The 26,459-nt window shown below is 40.0% G+C and overlaps 2 protein-coding genes across 5 annotated transcripts in view; one reads left to right on the top strand and one right to left on the bottom strand.

The window, feature by feature from the left end:
• LOC127794142 (peroxisome biogenesis protein 7) overlaps positions 1–6,359 on the top strand; it is a 39,003-nt gene extending 32,644 nt beyond the window's left edge. The window contains exons 2-4 of one of the 2 annotated variants that reach the window (XM_052325060.1): positions 5,716–5,784; positions 5,868–5,888; positions 6,075–6,359. In XM_052325060.1, coding sequence (XP_052181020.1) covers positions 5,716–5,784; positions 5,868–5,888; positions 6,075–6,344 — 360 coding nt within the window. In that variant the 3' untranslated portion in view covers positions 6,345–6,359. Of the gene's footprint in view, positions 1–5,715; positions 5,785–5,867 lie in introns of both variants that reach the window. The other variant, XM_052325057.1, reaches the window with a different exon arrangement.
• The window catches only part of LOC127794141 (probable serine/threonine-protein kinase SIS8), a 66,818-nt gene that overhangs the window by 14,721 nt on the left and 25,638 nt on the right, over positions 1–26,459 (bottom strand). For all 3 annotated transcript variants that reach the window (XM_052325054.1, XM_052325055.1, XM_052325056.1), the window contains one exon: positions 12,811–13,111. In XM_052325054.1, the coding sequence (XP_052181014.1) occupies positions 12,811–13,111 (301 nt within the window). The remainder of the gene's footprint in view (positions 1–12,810; positions 13,112–26,459) is intronic.

Raw genomic sequence — 26,459 nt, 5'->3', positions numbered from 1 at the left:
AGGCAGGTCACTCAACAGCTTAAGCAAGAGTTGGCATCGGCTAGGAACATGATGAAGCAAGTAGCCAATCGAAAGAGAAGTAAAAAGGAGTTTGCGGTGGGAGATAATGTGTATTTAAGGCTGCGGTATTTCCATCTCAAGTCCATCACTAAGGGGAAAGTGACTAAGCTTAGCCCCAAATATTTTGGTCCTTTTGCCATAGAAGCCAAGGTAGGACAAGTGGCATACTGTCTGAAGTTACCGGAGGGGACCCAAATTCATCCAATCTTTCATGTCTCTCTCCTCAAGAAATCCGTGGGAAACCAACCAGTGAGCAGGGCCCTCCCTACATTCCCTAAAGAAGCTACCAGGGTGGTGGAACCAGAGGCTATACTCAAGAGGAGAGTGGTGTACAAGCAAGGGGCTCCGCTCATTCAAGTGATGGTCAAGTGGCGAGGCAGCACTTCGGACTGCAGCACCTGGGAGTACCTTCCGGATCTCCTAAAACAATTTCGCCGAACGGCTAGTCTCCTTAGCATTTCTTGAGGACAAGAAATCGGTCGAGGGGGGAAAAATTGTAACGATCGTCCCTAAGCAGTAGCATTTTTGATTTTTTTCCTTGCATTTTAATTCTTCTATTTGGCTGTCTACCTTTTTGGGTTTTATTATAATTTCTAGCATCAGTTTGTTAGCTAAAGATTCCCCACATGGAAGAGAGCTAGAATAGGACAAAACTTATGGTTACAGCCGTTAGGAATGGGGGATCACCTGTGGATGCGACCACCTAGCTATATCAGCCTTGAGACTGTCTTGAGAAGATCATTGAATATGAATTTTGCATTCTGTTTTCCATCTATCTTCTAGCTCTCTCTCTCTCTCTCTCAAAACTCTTTCTCCCTATTTCTCTACCTCTCTCCCTCTCATTTCTCTGTTCACACCGATAACATCCCTCTAATATTCACCGGATCAAAGGAGTACTCCTATTGTCACCTACGGTCATGACACTCCCCTTGTATCCTCCTCCCATAGAGCTCTGCCAACCCCCTCCCGATCCTTTTTGGGAAATCTTATGCTTCTTCACAAAGGCTTCCAGAGACAATTCATGCAATCGAGCCTTCTCTATTGCTTGCCTTACAAAAGTGGGTTGCAGCATCTTCACCATTGGCCTAAGTTCATCATTTAATCCACTGAGGAAGCTCGATACAAAGTATTGCTCATCTAAGGTTGGATGAGCATGACTGAGTATCGACTTGAGCTCCTCAAATAGGGCCTGGTATTCTTCCACCATCCCTTATTATTTTAACTTGTTGAATTGCTCCACCACATCTGTCAAGCTGCTCTTCCCAAAATGAGCACAAAATTCCTTGACGAACTCTGGCCATCTCCACTCATTCCTTCGTCTGCTCTAACTCTAGAACTAAGAATCGACTACGTCGTTTAGGTAAGCAACCACCATATTCACCTTGTTCTCCTCCGCAACCTTGTAGTGGTAGAAAAAGCATTCGCATCTTCTGATCCACCACCGGGGTTTCTCCCCTTCAAACACTGGAATCTCCAGCTTCGGCATGGGAGCATTGGGCTGATTAACCACATTTCCTCTTAGCGTGGCTTCTGCTGCAAACTCTATCCGTTCTTCCCTCTCCTGTCTTCCCCTAACTTCGGGAATGATCGACACCGCAGATACCTTTGGTGGGAAATCCGCCAGCAAGCTTACATTTGCTTGTCTAGAGAAGATGGCTAGCACAACACTCAACTATTGGCTTAGCCCAGAGAATTCCACCCTTAGACATGAGAAATCCTCCCTTACGTTCCTTTCGACCTCCAGCACGTCAACTCGGATGCGGCTCACATCTTCTTGGGTATTTAAGACTCCCACTTTGACGGTCTCTAGCCTCTCGTCCACTTGTTCATGGCTCTGCCTCAAACCAGCTTAGATAACATCCAATCACGATTCCATCTGCTTCATGTGGGTTCCTTCTGCCATGTTTTTTGGCTAGTGATTGGTGGCTCTGATACCAATTGTCAATACCGGAGGAACTAACAAAGCTACTCGATAGAATTCCGAGAGGAATTCTTTGGTTATCGAAGAAAGAAGAGAAAGATGGAGAGAGAGAATAGAGAAAGAGAGAGAATAACATAAGGGGGAGAGAAAAAATCAGAATATTCTCGTGCATGATTTCTTTGGGCATGGCACTTACATATATATAAGCGGTTGTGGTCCTTCTAGAAGATGGCCCCACCACTGTACAACCTTATAATGACTGAGGATACCTAATTGCTTGACAAAAATATAGATAAAATATAGAAATCAAGGGCATGGACCAAATTGCCCCTAGGAGCGTGACAATATCATGGTTTTAACTCGATGGACCAATTTTACTCAAGCCAAGGAGAAACGGAGGACGTTGGAAGAAACTTGTAAAGACACATAAGAAGTGTCTTAAAATTGGTTCTAAGGGCCAAGCATTAATCAGTGTGTTTTGGATCAAAAAGGGCATTCCTAGAAGCTTTGTTAGGCTTAATTTTGATGTCGCCATTTTTCATAATGTTTCCTAAAGTCTTTTTTCTTTTAGCTAAATTTTCCTAATGTCTTTTTGGTAACTCTTATTATGAGTTAGGGTTTTATTTTTATATATATTTTTCTATAACATAGGGTATTCGGACCTTTGGGCCGACTAATCCTCATGAGCCCATGTAAACTGCCCCATCCACATTAGCCAAACAAAGCTCCACCATGTGGTAGGTACTAGGTAGAGCCTTACAATAGCTACAAAGGGCATGCAATGCCTGCATAGACCCCACCACATAGCATAATGGGTAGAGCACCACATTAACCACACATGGCGCATAGGGTCACACAAACCTCACCACACATTGTGGTAGGTGTGGCTTCTCATGAATCTAGTTGGAAAATGCCTTTCGCGTGTTGTCAATGAGACTCAAACTTGCACTAGACAACCCCAAAATCACGAGGACTAGCTTGGACAGCCTCGAAGGGTTAATTAGGGTTTTATTTATAGTCTTTTCCTAATCTTAGTATTAATAGTTTTAGATTTTGTTTAGTTTCCTAATAGGAAAAGGAAGGATTTTCATTTTTGTTTCATTTCTTAATAGGAAAAGGATTTCCTAATCCTATTGTTTTCCCTCTTTTTCATTAGTGAATGAATAATTATCTTCAGTTTTCTCTGAGCATTGATGCTTTCTTTGAATTGTGTGATGCGATTGTATCCCTAGATGTGATGCCTAGAAGATATTTCTCTCTTTCTCTTTAATCTTTCCAATTCATCTACTTATTTTCAAAACCCTACTTCCAACCTTGTTCTCAACCCTAATTCATCTTTTCAAGCATATTTTACCCCTAAATTGTGTACCAACCCATTACATTCAAAAACCTAGCCTCTTCCACAATTTTCCCTAGCCATCTAACCCTAATCAAGCCTTGAATCACTAGGTATTCTCAGAATACCAAATCTGTCCTACATCACTAATTCTTTAAGACTTGACATCTTGTGGTTGTATAATATAATATACACAACTAATGAACTGCATTTTTTAACACACAATGTTCCATGTCCACTTTCCATTTCATATATCAAAACAAGCTGCAGCCCTGGTAAGATGGCAGAGCAAGTAATGCTTTTTTTTTTTTTTTTTTTTTAGCAAAGGATAGCTACCAACATCACCAGTGCTAGAGGTATCACCAGTTTTGAAATACAATAATAAATATGATGGTGTTCATAATACTTGAGAATGCATATATATATATATATATATATATATAACTGTAGTAGTTTTCAAGAGTGAAGTTTTCTAAGAACAATCATGCACGTATGACCCATCATTTGGTCAAAGTTTTGCCAACATGGCAACATCATTCTACCCATATATCACTAGTTAAGCCACCCCATGTAAATTTTTTAATGATACTTAAAATTTTAAATCTAAAACAAAAAGAATATTTCAGTGGATAGAAACCAAATCAATAATGCATATCCATTTCAAACTATCTTAAAATAACATTTTGTGCACAAAGCACAAGAAATGGTGTACCTGTAAATGGTATAGACTGAAAGCACTCTGCTTATCCTATGCAGTGTAATACCTAAATGTGGAAGATAAAGAAGAATTCAAAAGAGGACTGTCGTGAAGACTCATAAATTATAGGAGATAAGATTTATAAAGATAAGATTATCTAATTCTAATTATTCTCCTAAATTTTAGAGAGAGATTATTTGTATTTTAGATAGCATAAATATCTTGTAAAGTAGATTAGATTAGACTCCTACATCGTGTAGATGTCTTGTGTATACATTGATATCATATCCAAGGGAAATAACATAACTATTATTCTCCTTGGAATTGATTTTCTGCATGGTATTAGAGCAGAATTCTCTTCTCCTTTCTCCCTGTTAGTCCTAGCCAATTTCCGCCGATTCACTAAGGTGTTTCTGTCCGATTTGTCCCCTTTCATAGCCGTCGGACTTGATCAACTTGTGTCATGGCCAGAGCGAGCAGCCAACCCTATAAGATTGTCCCTTTCCAAACCACCAATTCTGTGAACATGGACAAACAACAGTCCATTCACAATCACCGGTCATAAGCTAAATGGCCAGAATTTCATTCAATGGTCACAATCCGTTATGATGTTCATATGTGGAAAAGGGAAGGATGATTTTCTCACCGGAGCAGTCAGCAAACCGAAGGAGGATGAAGCACAGCACCGGATCTGGAAGGCCGAAAACAACACGGTGATGTCTTGGTTGATTAACTCGATAAACAATGAGATAGGTGAGAAATTCTTGTTATACAATACAACCCAAGAAATTTGGGAAGCTGTTAAGGAAGCCTACTCCCACGTTGAGAATACTTCCGAATTGTTTGAGATAGAAAGTGTTCTCAATGATTTAAGGCAAGGTGAATCCCAAGTCACTCAATATTTCAATTCTTTGAATAAGTTTTGGCTTCAATTGGATAAGTGTGATACTATCCAATGGAAGTGCACTGAAGATTCAACTAAATACAAAGAAATAGTGGAGAAGAAGCGGCTATATAAGTTCTTGATTGGTTTAAATAAAAACCTAGATGGTGTGAGAGGTAGGATTCTTGGCACAAAACCTCTACCAAGCCTCAGGGAGGCGTTTGCTGAGATTTACAGAGAAGAAAGTAGGCTGAAACTAATGTTGAAGCCCTCAAACTCAGGCCTGGAACATTCTGCCCTATTTACCCGAGGAGGCAGCCTATCAAATCCCAGGCAAAAGAAGGGTTGTCCTTGGTGTGATCATCAAGCCTGGTCACACAAAGGATACATGCTGGGATATCCATGGCAAGCCCCTGGATTGGAAACCAGCACATAAAAGGAGTAAGGGTAATTTTACAGCAACTGAAGAGACCACTCCTGCCTCAAACTCATGCTTATTTAGCAAAGAGCAGATGGAGTGGCTGCAGCATAATTTTGGGAAAACATAGCTGTGTTAGAGTAGTTTAAATATCATGTTCATGTTCTTTCTCTCAGCTAGCTATATGTATATTGCTCTTTGTATTTTCAGTTAGTTTTCTGTTAGCCTTTTTCAGTTAGCGGCTGCCTTTGTGTATCTTGTTATAAGCGGTTGAGCTGTCTATTTAAAGGCAGCTCATCTTCCGAATCGATTGAGGCTTGATTACTCTTCTATCAGCTGAGTCCTATCTTTCATTCTCTCTGTTTTATTTCTGCCCTAGTTGTTTCATTACAAGCTGCAGGTTTCTACAGTGGCAGCAAGTTCTATAGCCCCACAAAGGGTAACCCTCTACATGCTTTTATTGCTAAAAGTAAGCTATCTATCCTATGGATTGTTGACTCAGGAGCTTCCGATCACATGACTAGTAATGGTGGACTGTTAACAAATATTCAGCCATGTGACAAAGAGTGGAAGGTAAGGATTGCTGATGGATCATTAGCAAAAGTAGCAGGTATTGGATCAGCTGTTTTGTCCATTGGTTTGACACTAAAAGATGTCCTATTTGTGCCTAATCTGGACTGCAACCTTTTATCTGTTAGTAAGCTCACTATTGATATGGAGTGTGTTGCAAAATTCTCAAAAGATGTATGTGAATTTCAGGATCAAATTTCGAGGAAGATGATTGGCAGTGCTGAGGCATGTTCGAGACTCTACATTCTTCAAGGGACTGATTCCAGAAAAACTGAAGTAAAATCCAGCTATTGTCATTCCACTGCACCTCTTTGTTTCTCTAGTTTTCATTCCAATAATAGTGCAATTATGTTGTGGCACTATAGATTAGGACATCCAAACTTTGCTTGTCTTCAAAAATTGTTTCCTTCTTTGTTCAAGAATTCAGATTTACACATGTTTCAATGTGAAATTTGTTAATATTCTTGTCATGTCCCTAGGAGGATTAGAAGGGTAATATTGTGGTAGGGATATAATAAAGGAGTAATATTATAATAGGCTTATATTAGTTTATTAGGAGATATTTGCTTGTTTGTTATGAGTACATGGGTGTTGTTAAAAATTAGTTAAAGAGCTACGTATGCCTATAAAAATGCCCATTGTAAGAGGAGATGGATATGCTAGAATGAATAAAAGAAAATCTGATTCTCTCTCTCTATAATTCTCTCAAATCTCCCTCTCATTTCTCTCTCCTGCTCTCCCTCAATTCTCTCTAATTTCTTCCTCATTCTTCTTCAATTTTCCCTCTATACATTCTGTTCTTGACCTTAATTCAATCGGACCCTTCCGATTGCCAATTTCAGCCCGTTATGAACCCCAGGTTCATGAGAAATGGTATCAGAGCAATCAATCATTGGCTGTGGATTTGATTCCAGTTGATTGAAACTTGCAAGCCCAACCCAAACGGTGATAAGCAAATCTGGGTGACTTCTGGAACCCATCACCAGTTATTAGATTTTCGGATATACCTGGGAGAGCAAATCTAGGGCCGTCGACTCCTTCTGCTTGATTTAATCGAACCAAGATTGAAAAGGCTTTGAAGGCGATCTGGCTGAGGCAAGCACGAACTGCGATGGTGATCAAAGCCAGTTTGGCGAAACTTCGGCAATCCTGGTTCGTCGCTTGAAGGTGATTCAAGAAGCAGCAACTTCCAGTGAAGACGCGAAGGAGAAGTAGGAGGATTGGATCGCGGCCAAGACTCCAGTAATCTGGACGAGACTTGAAGACAAGCAACCCGGGAGGATTTGCGAATTGGAATGACTGGGTCTGGGTCGCTAAGTCAGTGATTAGGTGGGACACGAACTGGGGAGCATTCGCGATTGGTTGTGGTTGCGACCGTCCAAGGCGAGCGTAAGACCGTCGAAGGTGAAGCGGACGGCCTAGACCATTACGACCCAGACCAATAAGCTTCCTATAGGTGTGGTTGTGGCAGTTTTGATTGGGAATTCCGTTCGAAATTTTGTGGGAGTGGCTGCTGGATCGAAAGGCACGGTGGTGCTGCAATTTTTTTTGGGTCGAGAAGCAATTCTGACCGTTCGAGTGAAGCGAGCTGCCCATCTTGATCGGAAGAGGATTCCGACCATTATAGAAGAATCAACCCAAAGAGAATCGAGCCCATAACCAGTGACTGAAGCAACGAGCAAGGTAGGTTGTTCCAACTGATCCTTGGTGGAATTCCTTAGTCACGGCTAACAACGAGCAGTGATTTTCGTTGGTGATTTGGAGGCGACTACTAAGAGGAAGACGGCCATTGATTCTCGTGGTTAGATTCCGATTGTGATTTTCGGCTGGGAGTTGGATGCTTTAGGAGACTCCAGGAGGCCATCAAGTCACTGTAACTGGCAACTTCTTTTGTTCCCAAAATAGGCTGGAATTTGAAGCGAAGCAACGCCTGAAATTTGCCACTTCTTGGATCAATTTTAGAGGTGACTGGGTAAGGAAGTTACAGAAGAGAAGTGCTGAGGATCCAGGATGGACAGTGCTTTGAATTCTTGGCTTGTGTCTCGTTCTGCTAGTGAAAGTTGTGCCAAGGCAGGCAGTGTGCACAAGAGACCATTGGAGCCTCAATTGCAGCAAATGAATGCTTCACTTTTAGCTAGAAGGGAGCTTCAATGGCAACCAAAGAAGGCTGCATTTTCAGTGGGCAGCAACAGGGAACAAAAGAAGGGGATCAGCCAAGTTGATAAGGAAACAAGAAGTGTAATACATGAAGAGTGCAAGGAATTCGGTAGAATGTTCCGCGAGAAGCTGCAAGAATTTGCGATGATACTTATTAAGAAGTATCATTACAACTTTCCGATGGAATACTTTGATGATTATCATAGAAGTTTTAACAAGGAGAAATTCCTCAAAGTGGAGCAGCCGAAGGAGGACAGCCTTGCTGAAAGTAAATTCTTGGTGTACTCCAGCTACCAACAAGTAAAAGTATTTCCACTGGAGGAGGCCCCTACTGAAGATATGAAAGGGTCTAAACATACTACTCCCTTGGTCTTGGCTATGGAGAAGGCTGAGGAGTACATGGAAGAAAAGATTGGGGAGGAGAAAGTGGAGGACGACACTCAAATCAATTGGCAGTCTCTCAAGCACTGCCACTAGTGTTGAGACTCCCGATGCCATTGATCTCCTAAAACAGCAAAATAAGGAGTCTAAAGAGAAGGAACAAAGGATTGCACCGGGCACCTTGCTTGGAACATCCCACATGTATGTCATTGGCACGGGCACACAAGACAAAACAAAGTTAACATTGCAGCCCGAAGAGTTGGAGGATGGGGTTGTAGGATTGGCGGCGCATCTGGAGCAATAGAGGACGTAGAAGGATAAAGCGAAACAAGATGAAAGGAAGAAAGGGAAGGACTTCTTTGTTGATGGGACCGAGACCCTTGATGTTTTTCTCATTCATGTTTCCATTGGTGTGGCAGCAAGCCATAATATTGTTGTTGCTGAGGAGAAAGAAAAGAAAAGGCAAAAGAAAAGGGAAAAACAAGATAAGAAGAAGGAAAAGCGAAGAAGAAACCACTGGGTGAAGATGGGCATTGGATAAAGAAGCAACGGCTAGGTGGTAATAAGTTTCTTGAGGACAAGAAACATTTCAAGGGGGGGAAATTGTCATATCCCTAGGAGGATTAGAAGGATAATATTGTGGTAGGGATATAATAAAGGGGTAATATTGTAATAGGCTTATATAAGTTTGTTATGAGATATTTGGTTGTTTGTTAGGAACACATGGGTGCTGTTAGAAATTAGTTAAAGAGCTACCTATGACTATAAAAAGACCCATTGTAAGAGGAGATGGATATGCTGGAATGAATGAAAGAAAATCTGATTCTCTCTCTCTATAATTTTCTCAAATCTCCCTCTCATTTCTCTCTTTTGCTCTCCCTCAATTCTCTCTAATTTCTTCCTCATTCTTCTTCAATTTTCCCTCTATACATTCTGTTCTTGACCTTAATTCAATCGGACCCTTCCAATTGCCAATTTCAGCCCGTTATGAACCCTAGGTTCATGACAATTCTAAGCATGTTCAGACTCATTATCCTAGTCTCAAGTATACTCCATCCTATCCGTTTTCCTTGATTCATAGTGATGTGTAGGGGCCTTCTAGAGTCAAAAATGTTACCGGGCCTCGTTGGTTTATTTCTTTCATTGATGACCATACCCGTCTTACTTGGGTCTTTCTCATGAAAGAGAAATCTGAAGCTGGCCACATTTTTCAAACCTTCCATACCATGGTGAAAAGGCAATTCAATGCTAACATTCAAGTTCTTATAACAGATAATGCTAAAGAATATTTCAATTCAATTCTAGGAACTTATATGTCCCGACAAGGTATCATAGTTCTTGTGTTGATATACCCCAACAAAACAAGATTGCAGAACGCAAGAATAGACACCTATTGGAAGTGGCCCGATCCTTATTATTTTCTACTCATACTCCTAAACATTTTTGGGGTGAAGCTATTCTTACAGCTACCTACCATATCAATAGAATGCCCTCACGCATCCTCAAATTTCAAACTCCTACTCAGCTTCTTCTTACCTTGTTTCCTCACACCCAGGTGCCTTCTCACCTTTCTCGCAAGATTTTTGGCTACACCTCATTTGTTCACATTCACTTTCAATTTCAAAGTAAACTTGACCCAAAATCCATTAAGTGTATATTCCTTGGCTATTCTCCACACCAACAAGGCTACAAATATTATTCTCCCAACCTTAAGCGGTTTTTCACATCCATGGATGTAACCTTTTTTGAAACACAACCTTATTATCCCAAAACTGATATTCAGGGGGAGAATACACCAAACAATCCTCAAGAATATCAGTTTTGGGATTCTCAGCCTAACCACCAGCAACCAGAACCTGAAATTTCCCTATCTAACCAACAACGGCCTGAAAATCAGCCACTGCCACCTGTAAACCCTATAAATCAGCCTCTCTCTCCTCATGAACTTCAAGTTTATTCTAGGAAAAGGTCTAAATAGAAAGAATGGGGGGAACCGATATGTCCTGAGGCTAACAAAAATTCTGATCCGAATCTGGAACTGTTGGAGAAGGGGAAGACTATGTCTGCTGGACAAAATTCTGAAATTTCAGAAAATTCAGCCTTGGATGAGAATTTACATTGGCCTATAGCATTGAGAAAGAAAGTACGATCATGCACTCAACACCCCATTCACAACTACATTTCCTACAAAGGTCTCTCACCTAATTTCAGTGTTTTTATATCAAATATCAGTAAGGTGTAGGTTCCTAAAACAGTTCAGGAGGCTTTTCAACATCCTAAGTGGAAGGAGAGTTCTTGAGGAAATGAAGGCTTTGAAGAGAAATGAGACTTGGGTAATTACTGAATTACCTCCCTGAAAACATCCTATAGGTTGCAAGTGGGTATTTACAATTAAATACCAAGAAGATGGAGAAATTGACAGGTATAAGGCTCGTCTAGTGGCAAAAGGGTTCACTCAATCTTATGGTATAGATTACTAAGAGACTTTTGCTCCAGTAGCAAAATCGAATACTATTAGAGTCTTACTATCTTTAGTTGTAAACCTGGATTGGCCACTCTACCAATTGGATGTGAAGAATGCCTTTTTAAATGGAGACCTCGAAGAAGAGGTATATATGGAAATCCCTCATGGATTTGAAACTAATCTCACAAGGAATAAGGTATGCAAACTAAGGAGATCACTATATGGGCTCAAACAGTCTCCTAGAGCCTGGTTCGAGAAATTTACAAAGGCAGTCAAGAAATATGGATATGTTCAATGTCAGGCAGACCACACCTTATTCATCAAAAATTCCTTGGGAGGTAAAATATCCATAATTATTGTATATGTTGATGATATAATTGTTACAGGAGACAATATTTCTGAAATCAAGAAGCTTAAAGAAGTGTTGGCAAAAGAATTTGAAATCAAGGATCTTGGAAGCCTAAGGTATTTCTTAGGTATGGAAGTTGCAAGGTCCAAAGAAGAAATATCAGTTTCTCAACGAAAGTATATCCTAGATCTCTTTATTGAAACAAGAATATTGGGATGCAAACCAACTGATACACCAATGGAAACCACTTTAAAGCTGGATGTGGGCAAAGAAAGTGCTCCAATGGACAAAGGAAGATATCAAAGATTAGTGGGAAAACTTATATACTTGTCTTATACAAGACCGGATATAAGCTTTCTCGTGAGTGTGGTAAGCCAATTCATGAATGATCCTAGAGAAGGACATTTGGAAGTTGTATATCGGATTCTGAGATATCTTAAGATGACACCAGGCAAAGGGCTAATGGTCAGGAAAATTGCTAACTGAGGGGTGAAGATTTACAGTGATGCTAATTGGGCAGGATCAATTTGTGATAGAAAGTCAACCTCCGAATATTGCTCATTTGTTTGGGGAAATTTAGTTACTTGGCACAGTAAAAAGCAATCTATGGTATCTAGGAGCAGCACAGAGGCTGAATTTAGGGCTATGGCCCATGGGTTTTTGTGAGGGTATATGGCTAAAACAATTGCTACAAGAGTTACAGGTATCTATGGCACAACCAATACAAGTATTATGTGACAACCAATCGGCTATTAATATTGCCCAAAACCTAGTCCACCATGACCGGACAAAACATGTCGAAATTGACAGTCGCTTCATTAAAGAGAAGTTAGAAGGAGTTTTTTAGCTGAACTATACTTCTACAAATAGCCAAGTTGCAGATATTCTAACTAAGCCACTAGCAAGAAGAGTGTTTGATGAGCTAAGTATCAAGCTTGGCCTGAATAATATATTCAGCGCAACTTGAGGGGGAGTGTGGAAGATAAAGAAGAATTCAAAAGAGGACTGCCACGAAGACTCTTAAATTATAGGAGATAAGATTTATAAAGATAAGATTATCTAGTTCTAATTATTCTCCTAAATTTTAGAGATAGATTATTTGTATTTTAGATAGCATAAATATCTTGTAAAGTAGATTAAATTAGACTCCTACATCATGTAGATGTCTTGTGTATATATTGATATCATATCTAAGGGAAATAACATAACTATTATTCTCCCTAGAATTGATTTTCTGCACTAAATATCCTAGTACAAGTTCCAATGATTGCTAGAAATTAATGTTTGTCTTGAATGGCAACAGAGGCTTATACAATAAAAAATACCTTCACGTGAAAAATTTAAGTCTACAAGTAAATTAAGAGTAAAAGGTGTCCTCAATGCACAGGCTCCCACTTTGCAAGGGTCTAGGAAGGGTCATTTGTATCCAACCCTACCCTTGCTTTGCAAAGAGGCTTTTTCCACAATTTGAACCCACAACCTTTCAGTCATGAAGGCGTAACTGGCTCAACCTCAAGTTTAAGTCTAAGAGTACTGTACTGAAATAGAGACAATGTCTCGACCACATTACTTACCAATTCCAACACGAGTTCCAACAGTCAATTCTAAGAAATCAATGTACCACTCTTGGAAGGGCAACAAAAGCTTGTTCAGGTTCTTTGATGAGCCTAGCACATTACTCCATGTTGAGGTCATCTCAGCACTTGGAACAGATTCTGCTTCATGACAGATTCCAGAAGCCTGTCTCCTAGATTGCTTAGGGGATGAGGGTAATGAGAAAGCTTTCTGAGAACTCATCTGCTCCCTGTGAAAATATGATGCAATAGACTTCTCACCAGGCGTTTCATCATGATCATCTGGATGGAAATTGGACACCTGGACAAGTGTTCAAACTTGTAAAAGAGTTCATACAAAGTGCAAAGAGAGGACAAATATTAAATTTACTCCAAGGGGGAAGCATATCTAATAAGTTCAGCTTAGAAATTGACCCGAAAAGTATGGAAAAAAGCTATTCTTTATGATACTTAAAAAGGATATGCATAAAATCTGTTGAAGAGTGACAGAATAAATTTAATAATCAAAGGCAACTTCTATGTTTAGCATAAAACATGCATACTTCAAATGGAAAGCCTCAATTTTAAGTTAAGTTTCCACTCCATGGCATAAACAACTAGCAATAAAAATACAGCTAGTAGAATGTTGGAATCAACACAGGCCATGGAGTCTAGGGTTGCTATGATCTCCTCTCTCTATTGCCTCATGTCCCAGATAGGGATCATAATCAATTAGGAACCCAATGTCCCAGAAAAGGTGCATATTTAAGTGTTCTTCCCAGCAATGGTGCATATTTGGACTAAGGATCCCCCTTCCCCCATCCCCCCCCACCCAGAACATCTTTAAGTACTCTTCCCATATCTTTGGTAATTTGCTTAATTCCCAATTCTCATCCCCTTTGGGCAGCGGTATCCAACCTGTACCTAATCAATTCATAGGCTTGTGTCCTCCAAACAAGCTATCCATTAAGCCCATGCTATTTTAAAGGTAATGAAAATGAAATAACAATAAAACTGGAACCAAACAAACCTAAGGAGGAGGAGGAGGATAGGTGATGTAACGTGTAGCGCGTGTGTGAAAAAAATACACCAAAATAAACCCTTAAAAGAACAAACTTCCATGGCCGAAGCTTGGCTTTCAAGAAGACGCAAAAAAAAGACTATTTTTGCTAAGAAAACCCAAATAGGTTACCGAAATTTGATTGAGAAAAACTTGATTATAACTCCACCTGACGCAGCGTGTAGCGCGTGTGTGAAAAAAACACACCAAAATAAACCCTTGAAAGAGCAAACTTCAATGGCCGAAGTTTGGCTTTCAAGAAGACGCAAAAACAAGACTGTTTTTGCTAAGAAAACCCAAATAGGTTGCTGAAATTTGATTAAGAAAAACTTGATTATAACTCCTAACTTCTAGGTATATTTATAATATTTGACTAATCCAAATCCATCTAATATTTGTAAACAAAATCCAACTAAAATCCTAATAGAAATAAATTCTAAGTTAAAGTCAACTAGAATCCTAATAAAAAATAAAACCCTAATCAAACATGAAATAGAATCCTAAATCAAGTAGAAACATGAAGTAGAATCTTAAATCAAGTAGAATTCTAAAACTTAAGAAGTATTAAAGTACTATTCTGGTGACCGCATCAATAGGCATTGAGGTTCAGTGACCTAGGTCTGAATTGGGTCTGGCAAACATGAATCTGTGTTTGCCAAAACCTCACCAACATTGGAGAAAAAGAAGCACATGTAAAAGTCTCCACCATGATACCATAACTATCACAATGTGAACTCATTGTTATTTGGTTATGGTCCTAATATAATAACCGAGATGACTCATGCAAGTTACTAATTAATGATAGCTAACTCATCTAAAGCCCTAAACTGTTAATATGAGAGGCATCTTTATAATTATTGAACAAGATAGAAAAAAGAGATGTTGAACAAGATAGAAACGAGAGAAAACCCCTCTTTTAGGAGTAGAACTCTATGTTAGGTCTAGCCTCCCTCTATTGAAATGTATAGTAAGTTGTATAATAATTAAAGTTAAAATTAAGTCCTAAATTATAGCTAATTACATCTAATCACATGCTTAATTGACTGCTAATTACATAGAGATTGACAGCTAATTATGTAACGCCTCCTCATCTCAAATAGCATGGTAAGTTTACACCTAGTAATCCAAGAGGCATTAGGAAACCCTAGCAGCGAAAACGATGGATCGAACCTGCCGAAATATTTGTAAGGTTTCCATGCAAGCTAAATATGCACAAATTTTTGTTAAATCAACATGTAAGTCCATCATAACAAAAGAGGTACAAAATTCCATATATTTACAACACTTTTGATCAGAATTACATAAAACGGTAAAATAAAGCTTAAACGTCCTCTGAATCATTCCCGTGTGCCTCGCTTGCTTCCTTATTCCCTGGCACACCAAACCTACCTGGAACGCGAAGCGTTCCAGGGGCATCAACCCAAGTTAGATATTGGAATCTAAGTGAGATGTTCTCAAGAAATAAATAGCTCATGTATGAAAATGCAAGTATGCAAAAATGAAACCCCCTTTGTGGAAGTCATGCCAGGGTGTTGCAATCACCCCCGCGCACGCCATGCTCACCTCAACACGCATATGTGACTCCACGAGTCACTCATGGCGGCCACTAACTTGCCACAAACAACCACATGCCGTGATATGATGAAATAAGCGAAATTTCATGCCAAACAAAAGAAGTAAATGATCATGTCCATATACAACACATATGAATCAAAGGATGATCAATATGAAGAGCAAAAGATGCAAAGAACTACTCACACTTGCTACCTTTCTTGTTGCACCACTGATTTTTATGAAATTCAGCCCTTTTAGCTGCAGTTACATACAGTACGTGTCACCAAACTAAAATATTTTTACATAGGATTATAGGAAATCATTTAAGGAAGAAGAGACTGGTATGGGTACTATGTGATATGGGTTCAAACATGTGGTTCTTAAATATTGTTCTTATAAACTTTGTGGTTGTTTCAGATGGTGAACACTCGTCGATCCCAAACTTTTAAACGAAGGGGTGGCAACCAGGAGGAAGAGACACGACGTCCCCAGGAAGAAAGGATGGAGCCGTCTCAAGAAGAATCTTCCCAAGGTGGAAGTCAAGGAGGAAGGGATCGTCTAGATCGAGTGGAGCGAGTTTTAGAACACATGGTCACATATATGCAAGGTACTCAGCCAATGGGTCGAAGTATTCCTCAAGCCCCAGATGTCATTGACTGGTTCCAACGACTAAGTCCCCTTATTTTTCGAGGAAAGGCAGGCGCTGACCCTAGCGAAAGTGAGTATTGGATAGAACAACTCGAAAAGATTTTTGACTTTGTTGGATGTGGGGAAGGGGAGAAAGTAGTTTGTGCCACTTTCATGCTTCGAGATGAGGCAGACCAATGGTGGCGAACGATGCAAAGGACTTTGCCTGGTCCTACGAGACAAGGTATGCCAGCTGTCACTTGGACTCAGTTTAAGGAATTATTTTACACCAAGTATTTTCCTTTATGCAAAAAGTTGGAAAAGAGCCGAGAATTTATGAATTTGAAACAAACTGGGGATATGTCAGTCGCCCAGTATGAAGATAGTTTTTCTCGGTTAATTAAATACATGCCTGTTTATAATTTGGATGAAGAGGCAAAATCCCAGAAATTTCTTGACGGGTTAAGGCTTGAGATACAGTTGGCATTGTGTTCCATGGGGGCCCGTACTTACTCGGAGGTTGTTATGCAAGCTTTGACTGTTGAAAGTAACCTTGTTCGAATGAATGCTTTAAAGACAGAAGTGTAGGAACCCGAGGACAAGAACACGGGAAAGAAGCATCACCTAGGAGTCCGAGGAGGAAACTTTAAGCCTAAGAGTAGATGTCCCAAGTGTCGGAAGTTCCATCCTCGAAGGGCATGCCAAAGCCGGACTCAAGGATGCTAATCGTGTGGAAGGAGTGACCACTTAGCCCGTGATTGTCCCAAGGGACCCAAGTGTTTTAACTGCCAGAAGATCGGCCATCTTTCAAGGGACTGTCCACAAAGGAAGCAAGTTGAACAAACGGGTGTAAACAGAGGAGGCCAAGAACCGCGACGAGGCCGGGTGTATCATCTGACGAGGGAGGATGCTAATGCAAGCCCGTCAGTTATACAAGATACACTGATCTTTCTTAATACATCTGTGCGAGTATTAATTGATCCTGGATCGACACATTCATTCATTTCACATGCGTTGATACAAAGTTTGGATCTGAAATTGGAGGATTTGGAGTGTCCTATGCTTGTAGCTACACCTTTAGGGAAGCAAGTGAAAACTAGCACGGGATATAGGGAAGGAAGGATTGAGTTGGGTGATAGTGAATTTGCACTTGAACTCACGTCATTAGAGATCCAGGATTTTGATATAATTCTTGGAATGGATTTTCTATCCAAATATAAGGCCCGAATTGATTGTCAGAAGAAAACAGTAGAACTCCAAAATAACCAAGGGATTTGGGAAAAATTTCGGGGACAAGAGAGTGATAAAAAGATTAAGTGGATCACGGCCCTTAAAGTTATCAAAATGCTTGAGAATGGAGCTTATGGGTACTTGGCAGGGGTGCAAGTAGAAAATGAGAAAATGAAACTTGAGGAGACACCGGTAGTTAATGAATTCTCTGGTGTGTTTCCCGAGGATTTACCTGGATTACCCCCTCAAAGAGAAATTGAATTTTCTATAGACGTTGTACCAGGAACAAATCCCATATCCATATCTCCGTATAGAATGGCCCCGGCAAAACTAAAGGAGCTTAGAAGTCAGCTGCAGCACCTCCTGGACAAGGGATTTATTCAACCCAGTACCTCACCCTGGGGAGCACCTGTGTTATTCGTTAAAAAGAAAGACGAAAGTCTAAGAATGTGTATTGATTATAGGCAGCTAAACAAAGTGACTATTAAAAATAAATATCCTCTCCCTAGAATTGATGAATTGTTTGATCAATTACAAGGTGCTAAAATATTTTCCAAAATTGATCTGAGGTCTGGTTATTATCAGTTGAGGATTAAGAAAGAGGATATACCAAAGACTGCCTTTAGATCTCGGTATGGACATTACGAGTACCTCGTGATGCCTTTTGGATTGACTAATGCACCTGCAGCCTTTATGGATCTAATGAACCGGGTATTCAAACCATATTTGGATCAATTTGTGATTGTGTTTATTGATGACATCCTAATCTATTCTGCTAGCAGAGAGGAGCATAAGCAACATTTATGGATTGTCTTGGAAACATTGCGAAAGCATCAGTTATATGCTAAGTTTTCAAAATGTGAGTTTTGGTTAAGTCAAGTTGCCTTCCTTGGTCATGTCATATCAGGAGAAGGAGTAGCAGTGGATCCCTCAAAGATCGAAGCAATAAGAGATTGGTCACGACCCAAAACAGTAAATGAGGTACGAAGTTTCTTGGGTTTAGCTGGCTACTATAGAAAATTTGTTGAAGGATTTTCTCGCCTTGCCCTACCTTTGACTCGATTAACACGGAAGGGGATTAAATTTGAATGGAGCGAGGTGTGTGAACATAGCTTTAAGCAACTCAAGGAGAGATTAACCTCTACTCCGGTATTAGCAATGCCTGATGGTACAGGAGGATTTACTGTTTATATTGATGCCTCGAAGACTGGGCTAGGGTGTGTTCTTATGCAGAATGGAAAAGTGATAGCCTATGGGTCTCGGCAGTTGAAAAAGCACGAGCAGCATTACCCTACCCATGATTTGGAGCTTGCGGCAGTTGTGTTTGCCTTGAAACTCTGGCGGCATTATTTGTATGGAGAGAAATTTGAGGTCTTCACGGATCATAAAAGCTTGAAGTATCTGTTCTCCCAGAGAGACCTGAACATGAGGCAGCGGCGGTGGATGGAGTTTCTGAAGGATTATGATTGTTCGCTTCAGTACCATCCCGGGAAGGCAAATGTTGTGGCCGATGCATTGAGCAGAAGAGAGCCTGCCTTGATGGCCAATTTGATGACTCGGGAATGGGAATTGATAGAAGCGTTTGGCCAATTGGCGGTGGATGTGATTCCTAAAGAAACTTCTATTTATGTCGCTGGCCTAATGGTTCATTCTCAGCTGTTAGAACAGGTTCGGCAAGCCACTAAAGAAGACCCGAGACTGAAACTATGGGTTAACGACCAAGGGCAGGTCAAGAATCCTAGTTTTAGCTTCTCAGATGGCATATTATGATTCGCCAACAGAGTTTATGTACCTAGGGTACAGCAGTTGAGGCAAACTATACTGAACGAAGCTCATAGAGCCAAATATACTATTCATCCTAGCACCATGAAAATGTACAAGGAATTGAAGGGTGTGTATTGGTGGCCGGGAATGAAGAAGGATGTGGCACGACAAGTGGCTCGGTGTGATACCTGTCAAAGAATTAAAATTGAGCACCAAAGACCAGCTGGAAAGCTGCAACCTTTGGAAATTCCTGAGTGGAAGTGGGAGCATATTACTATGGACTTCGTAACAGGATTGCCTAAAGGACCCTCGGGGAATGATGCAATTTGGGTGATTGTGGATAGATTGACAAAGTCTGCTCATTTCTTGTCAATGAAGACAGGACAGCCGGTTAGTAAACTAGCTCAACTATACATAAAGGAAATTGTCAGACTACATGGGGTACCAGTCAGCATTGTTTCTGACAGAGATCCAAGGTTTACCTCTCGGTTTTGGAGAAGTTTGCAAGAACGACTGGGAACACGTTTGCAGATGAGTACTGCATATCATCCACAAACAGATGGTCAATCGGAACGAACCATCCAAACCTTGGAAGACATGCTGAGAGCGTGTGTAATTGACTTCTCAAAAGGATGGGAAGAACACTTGCCTTTAATTGAGTTCGCATATAATAATAGTTTCCATAACAGTATTGGAATGGCCCCCTACGAAGCTCTTTACGGTCGGAAGTGTAGAACTCCTCTATGCTAGACAGAAGTGGGTGAAGGGCAAATAACAGGACCTGAAATTGTGCAGCAAACGAATGAGAAAATTAAGATAATCAGAGAACGGATCAGAATGGCTCAGAGTAGACAAAAGTCTTATGCGGACAATCGAAGAAGAGACTTGGAATTTCAACCAGGTGATAAGGTATACTTGAAGGTCATACCTTCTCAAGTAATATCCCAAGGAAAGAAAAAGGGGAAGTTGAGTCCTAGATACATTGGGCCATATGAAATCTTGGAGCGAGTCGGGGTAGTAGCTTACCGTTTGGCGTTACCTCCGATAATGTCCAACATACATAATGTTTTCCATGTCTCTCGACTTCGGAAGCACGAACCTGACCCTACACAGAAGATTCCTGTGGAAGTTATCGAGCTACAAGAAGATTTAACGTATCCCGAAGAGCCAGTTGAGATTTTGGATACTAAAGAACAAGTGCTAAGGAATAAAACAGTACCACTAGTAAAAGTCCTGTGGAGACACCACAACATTGAGGAAGCCACCTGGGAAAGGGAAGAAGAGATTCGACGAAATTATCCAAACCTCTTTGATTTTATGGAGACTTAAAGAAATTTCGGGGACGAAATTTATTTTAAGGGGGGGAGAATGTAATATCCCAAAAAAAATCTAATGGGGAGTTTGGATATAATGTAAGAGATAAATAATGTAATGAAGTATGTTTAAATGAAATTTTGGATTTATATGCAAATGGAAGTGATTTTAAGGATTTAAGTACAGAGTAAATGTCATGGTAAAAGCTTATTGGTAAAGTTTGACGTGGTAAACTCTTGTTGGAAGATCAACAGACATAATGAAGGCTTATTAAAGAAGCCTTGAGGTGGTGAGGTGTTATTGGATAATTGGTACGCAAAAGTCTTAAGCCATAATTACTTCTATCCTTAATTCCCAAGTAAAGAAAGTTATAAGCATGCTATTGGGCCACTAAAAGTAAGGGATAAGAAGGTTTGAATAAGTGGGCATGCAAGGGGCAAGTGGAAGAAGGTGATTGGGAGAAGAAAAACTTATAAAGGAAGAAAGAATCAAAGGGAGTATTTTTCAAAGATGGTAATTATGACAAGGAGGAAAATGCCAACCCAAAGGAGATAAGGTGCAACCATGATGGGGCTATAAAAAGGGGTAGGAGAGTGGTCCACGTAGAGAGAAATTAAGTAAGGTAAAGCAAAGGAAAGAAATCCAAAGAAGGAAGAACAAAAGGAAACCAAGAAGAGTGACCAGATTGGAAGATTGCTAAAAATGAGGAAAAAACCTAAAAGGTAAGCCACTTTTCTTTTCATAGGGTCGTAGTACACTGAAAGAGGAGTCCGTAGGTTCAAACGGAAGTCGAATCGGAGTTAAAATGAAGGACTTATGGCCGTTTTAAACATCGAAGCAAAAATCCGTAAGAACCAGGGGCTCGGCGCGTGAGCCACACGCGCCTGCCGCAGCTGCGTGTGGGCACCCTTATGGGGGCGCGTGAGGGCGCATGCCTAGTCCTTTTACTATGAAATTTTTATGGTTTCTTCCTTAAATGATTTCCTATAATCCTATGTAAAAATACCTTACTTAATTTCTCTCTACGTGGACCACTCTCCTACCCCTTTTTATAGCCCCATCATGGTTGCACCTTATCTCCTTTGGGTTGGCATTTTCCTCCTTGTCATAATTACGGGTTGGCATTTTCCTCCTTGTCATAATTACCATCTTTGAAAAATACTCCCTTTGATTCTTTCTTCCTTTATAAGTTTTTCTTCTCCCAATCACCTTCTTCCACTTGCCCCTTGCCCCTTGCATGCCCACTTATTCAAACCTTCTTATCCCTTACTTTTAGTGGCCCAATAGCATGCTTACAACTTTCTTTACTTGGGAATTAAGGATAGAAGTAATTATGGCTTAAGACTTTTGCGTACCAATTATCCAATAACACCTCACCACCTCAAGGCTTCTTTAATAAGCCTTCATTATGTCTGTTGATCTTCCAACAAGAGTTTACCACGTCAAACTTTACCAACAAGCTTTTACCATGACATTTACTCTATACTTAAATCCTTAAAATCACTTCCATTTGCATATAAATCCAAAATTTCATTTAAACATACTTCATTACATTATTTATCTCTTACATTATATCCAAACTCCCCATTAGATTTTTTTTGGGATATTACAAATTACATGCTAATTGACAACTATTCCTTGATTTGTGGCAAATCTTCCTTCCTTGATTTATGGCAACTCTTCTTAATTTTTCTGCCTTGATTCACGATACTCCCTCTCAAACTGGTGAATAGGCATTGTTCATTCTTAGCTTAGCTATAATCTTATGAGAGACAAGACTAGGGAGTCACTTGGTTAGAACATTAGTTAGCTAGGATTCACTTGATATATAAGGAGTACAAATAAGCCTTCTGTCCAGTTTCTCTTTAATAAAATGCGGGTCAACCTCAATATGTTTTGTTCGGTCATGCTGTGCAGGATTGTGTGCAATACTGATAGCAGACCTATTATCACAATAGAGTTTCATAGGGCTGTCCCACTTGAGTCTTAAGTCTTCAACAATAATTTTCAACCATAGCAACTCACATATACCTTGTGCCATTGCCCGAAATTCTAATTCTGCTCGACCTAGCCACAACAATCTGCTTTTTACTCCTTCAAGTAACTAGATTTCCTCCCAAGAAAGTGCAATACCCTGTGGTAAACCTCCTATCAACCGTTGAACTTGCATAATCTGCATCGATATAAGCCTCTAGGGTAAGTTTAGCTCCCTTTTTGAACAAAATTCCCTTTCCTATGGTGTCTTTAAGGTAGTGCAGAATTCTATAGACTGCTTGCAGGTGAAGCTCCTTGGATTTGTGCATAAACTGACTTACTATGCTCACTGCATAGGCTATGTCCAGGCTTGTGTGAGATAGACAAATCAACCTACCAACTAATCTTTGATAGGCTTTTTTGTCAGTATCCTTGCCTCCCTCTGCTTCTCCCAGTTTGTGATTAGGATCAATTGGGACGTTGGCTAGTTTGCAAGCCAATTTCCCTATGTTCCTCAAAAGGTCAAGAACATACTTGTGTTGAGATATGAATATCCCATGCCTAGATGGTGCCACTTCAATACTTAGGAAATATTTTAAATTTCCTAGTTCCTTGATTTCAAATTCCATAGCCAAACATCTCCCTAAGTTCTGTCTCTCATTTTCATTATTCCCTGTCACTATAATATCATCAGCATAGACAATAAGGGTTGTAACTAAACCTTAATCTGAGTGTTTTATGAATAAAGTGTGGTTCCATTGGCTTGGTTTATACCCCATGGTTTGCATCACCTTGGAAAATCTCCCGAGCTAAGCTCTAGGTGACTGTTTCAAGCCATATAGTGCCTTCTTGAATTTGCAGACTTTAGTTCCAAGTCTGTTTTCACTGAATCCTGGAGGTATATCCATGTAGATCTCCTCCTCAAGGTCTCCGTGTAAGAAAGCATTCTTCACATCGAATTGTTGTAAAGGCTAGTCAAAAATAGCTACTAGGGACAAAAGAATTCTTACCGTGTGTTCATTTTAGCTACTGGAGCAAAAGTTTCCTAGTAGTTAATTTCATATGTTTGGGTGTATTCCTTAGCTACCAACCGAGCTTTGTACATTTCAAGTGACCCATTTGCTTTATATTTGACTGTGAAAACCCATTTGCAGCCTACCAGTTTCTTTCCTTTTGGCAAATCCACAATTTCCCAAGTATTGTTCTTCTCAAGGGCCTGAATTTCAACACTCGTAGCATTCTTCCACTTTTTACACTTTAAAGCCTCTGATAATGTGGTAGGAATGGATACTGTATGAATGTTTGCAAGAAAACTTTTATGAGTTGGAGAGCACCTTTGAAAAGATAAAAAATGAGATAGTGGATATAAGGGATATTTTGTACACTCTGAGTTCCTTTCCTTAGGGTTATGGACAAGTCTATTTTTGTCCCAAAAACAGTCTTAGAATGTGAGCTAAGAGACCTTACCTCATTTCCAGAATCTAGTTCTGATGATAGGTGCAGCCTTGGTTTAGATTCTGGATTAGTCCTTCTTGTGTAAATTTGTCAAAAACGATCGTTGGTAATGGTCTATCCCTTTCTAGGGTCATGGGGTTCAAGGAGGTTTGATATAGGAGAGGGTAAGCAAGCTGAGGCTGGGTTTCTGGTGCAAGGGCAAGGGCAGGTTCTGTAATTGTATGGGTAGGTTCTGTAATTGTATGTTCAAGGGCAGGGTCTTCAAGATTTGCAGCTTTAGGTAAAGGTTCTAGCATGGGATTGGGTGCAGCTTCAGGTTTCTACACTTTTAAGTGGAAAGGAGGTAAGGAGTGGCATAGGCTTATCCTTATCTTCCATAATTGAAGTCTCTCTCTAAAGATAAGGTTGAGAAAAATAGGATACATGCTCAACAAAGGTTACATCGATGGTGATTAGAAACCTTTTAGTGGGAGGGTGATAGCATTTGTATCCTTTTTGGTTAGAAGGATAGCCCACAAAGACGCATTTAGCTGCTCGAGGATCCAATTTCCCTCTATTATGGCTGTGAACATGAACAAAAGAAACACACCCAAAGACTCTAGGACTGAAAGGAGATGTGGAAGAAAGACCCGGATAGAAGGCCATTGGAGTTTGAAAATTTAACATGCATCCCAGCAAGCGATTGATGGTGTAAGTTGTTGTAAGGATTGCTTCCCCCCAAAAGTGTTTAGGCACATTATGCTGAAACAAGGCCCTAGCAATATTTAGAAGGTGATCGTTCTTTCTTTCTGCAAGGCCATTTTGTTATGGGATAGAAACACAAGAAGACTCATAAATAATACCCCTTTGATGGAAATAGGTGGAAAGAGTCTAGTTAAAATAATCCCATGCATTATCAGACCTAAACTGTTTAATTTGAGCCCCAAATTGAGTTTGGATCATAGAGAAAAAATTTTGGAGAATGTCACTCACATCAGATTTAGATTTAAGGAGAAAGATCCATGTAACTCATGTACAATCATCGATGAATGTGACAAAGCAACATGCACCAGAAATATTTGGAATAGTTGATGGACCCCAAATATCACAATGAATTAAATTAAAAGGAAAAGGGCTTATGTTATTACTAGGAGGAAAAACAACACGCTTGTGCTTGGCAAGTTCACAAATGTCAGAGTGAAATTTGCGAATATCTAGATTTGTAAACAAGGAGGGAACATAATCTTGAGTATGGAGAAAGCAGGATGTCCTAGCCTGTAATGATGCAGCCAAATAATTTCCTTGTGGGGCTGATACTATTCAGAGAGGTAGGTTAGGGGCTGGTTCCATTTGAGAGCAATTTGTTTCTCAAATTTGTCAAGGTAGTATAATCCATCTCGTTCCTTAGCACACCCAATCATCAGTCCCAAGACCTGGTCCTAAAATAAGCAACAAAAAGGTAGAAAAATAACTTTGCAGTTGACATCAAAAGACAATTTAGATACTGAAAGGAGATTGGTGGACAATTTAGGCACATGAAGGACATTTTTAAGAGTAAGAGTAGGGTCAATTGTAATTTCTCCTATGCCAGCTACTATGATTAATGAACCATCAGTAGTAGCTATTTTTCTATGGCTAGAAAAGGGAGCATATGAGTGAAAGGACTGGGAGAAAGGTGTCAGATGATCAGTGGTGCCAGAATCAATGATCCAGGAATTTGGAGAATAAGTATCAAAGACATTTAAAGCATAAGAAATAGGAGGTTTACCTGAATGTATCAAGGAGCAGTTACCTAAGATAGATGGTTTGTCCAAGGTACTTGGAAATTGCCTCAACATTTCAATCTCCTTTCGGTTGAATTCTTCCTGTTCTTTTGGTACATGGATTTGTTCTTCCTCATGTGAAGTGGCCATATTGGCTTACCCTTAACTCCGATGAAGTTGTCCACCCTTATTTCCCCATTCTTTACTTGGTGGCTTTCCATTTAACTTCCAGCACATCTCCCTAGTATGCCTAGGTTTCTTGCAGAAAGTACACCATAGGTTGTCACGGTTGTCACTCCCTATGTGCTTAGAAACTGTCTTACCATTGTCTCCATTCAGTTGGTCTCTCTTAAATCCACGCCCTCCTCCATTAGCCATCAATGCTAAAGCCTCGATTGGTTTAGGCTGCAACATTACACCCCTTCTGCTTTCTTTGGCCAATATAATTGAAATAACTTCATTAAGTGAAAGTAAATCAGCTTTACCAAGGATTTGGGTTCTTACCTAATCATACTCTCCATTAAGTCTTGCTAGAAAATCATAAGTTATGTCTTTCTCTATGAAGGTTTTCGGTGTGGTTGCATCATCACTGTTCTTCATCTCAATTACCCGATAGTGATCTATTTCTTGCCAAAGTCCTTTTAGGAGATTAGCATATTCTGTGACAGACTTGTTCCCTTGTTTTACAGCAATGATTTTGGTCTTCAATTCATAAATCCGAGCTACATCGTTAACCTTCGAATAGGTTTGTTGAATAGACTCCCAAACTTTGTTGGTTGTGGGTAGAAACATACAGGTGTCACTTATTAAGAGTGCCATGAAACTCCACAGCCATGCAATGATCATCGAATCCTCTTCATCCCATGCTGCATAGGCTGGATTTTCCTTCGTTGGTCCAATCCCCGTGATGTGACTTATCTTTCCTTTCCCTTTCAAAATGGTTTGAATTA

Source organism: Diospyros lotus, chromosome 2 (assembly GCF_014633365.1).
Source record: "Diospyros lotus cultivar Yz01 chromosome 2, ASM1463336v1, whole genome shotgun sequence".
NCBI classification, from domain to species: Eukaryota; Viridiplantae; Streptophyta; class Magnoliopsida; order Ericales; family Ebenaceae; genus Diospyros; species Diospyros lotus.
This window is presented reverse-complemented; position numbering and strand designations above follow the sequence as displayed.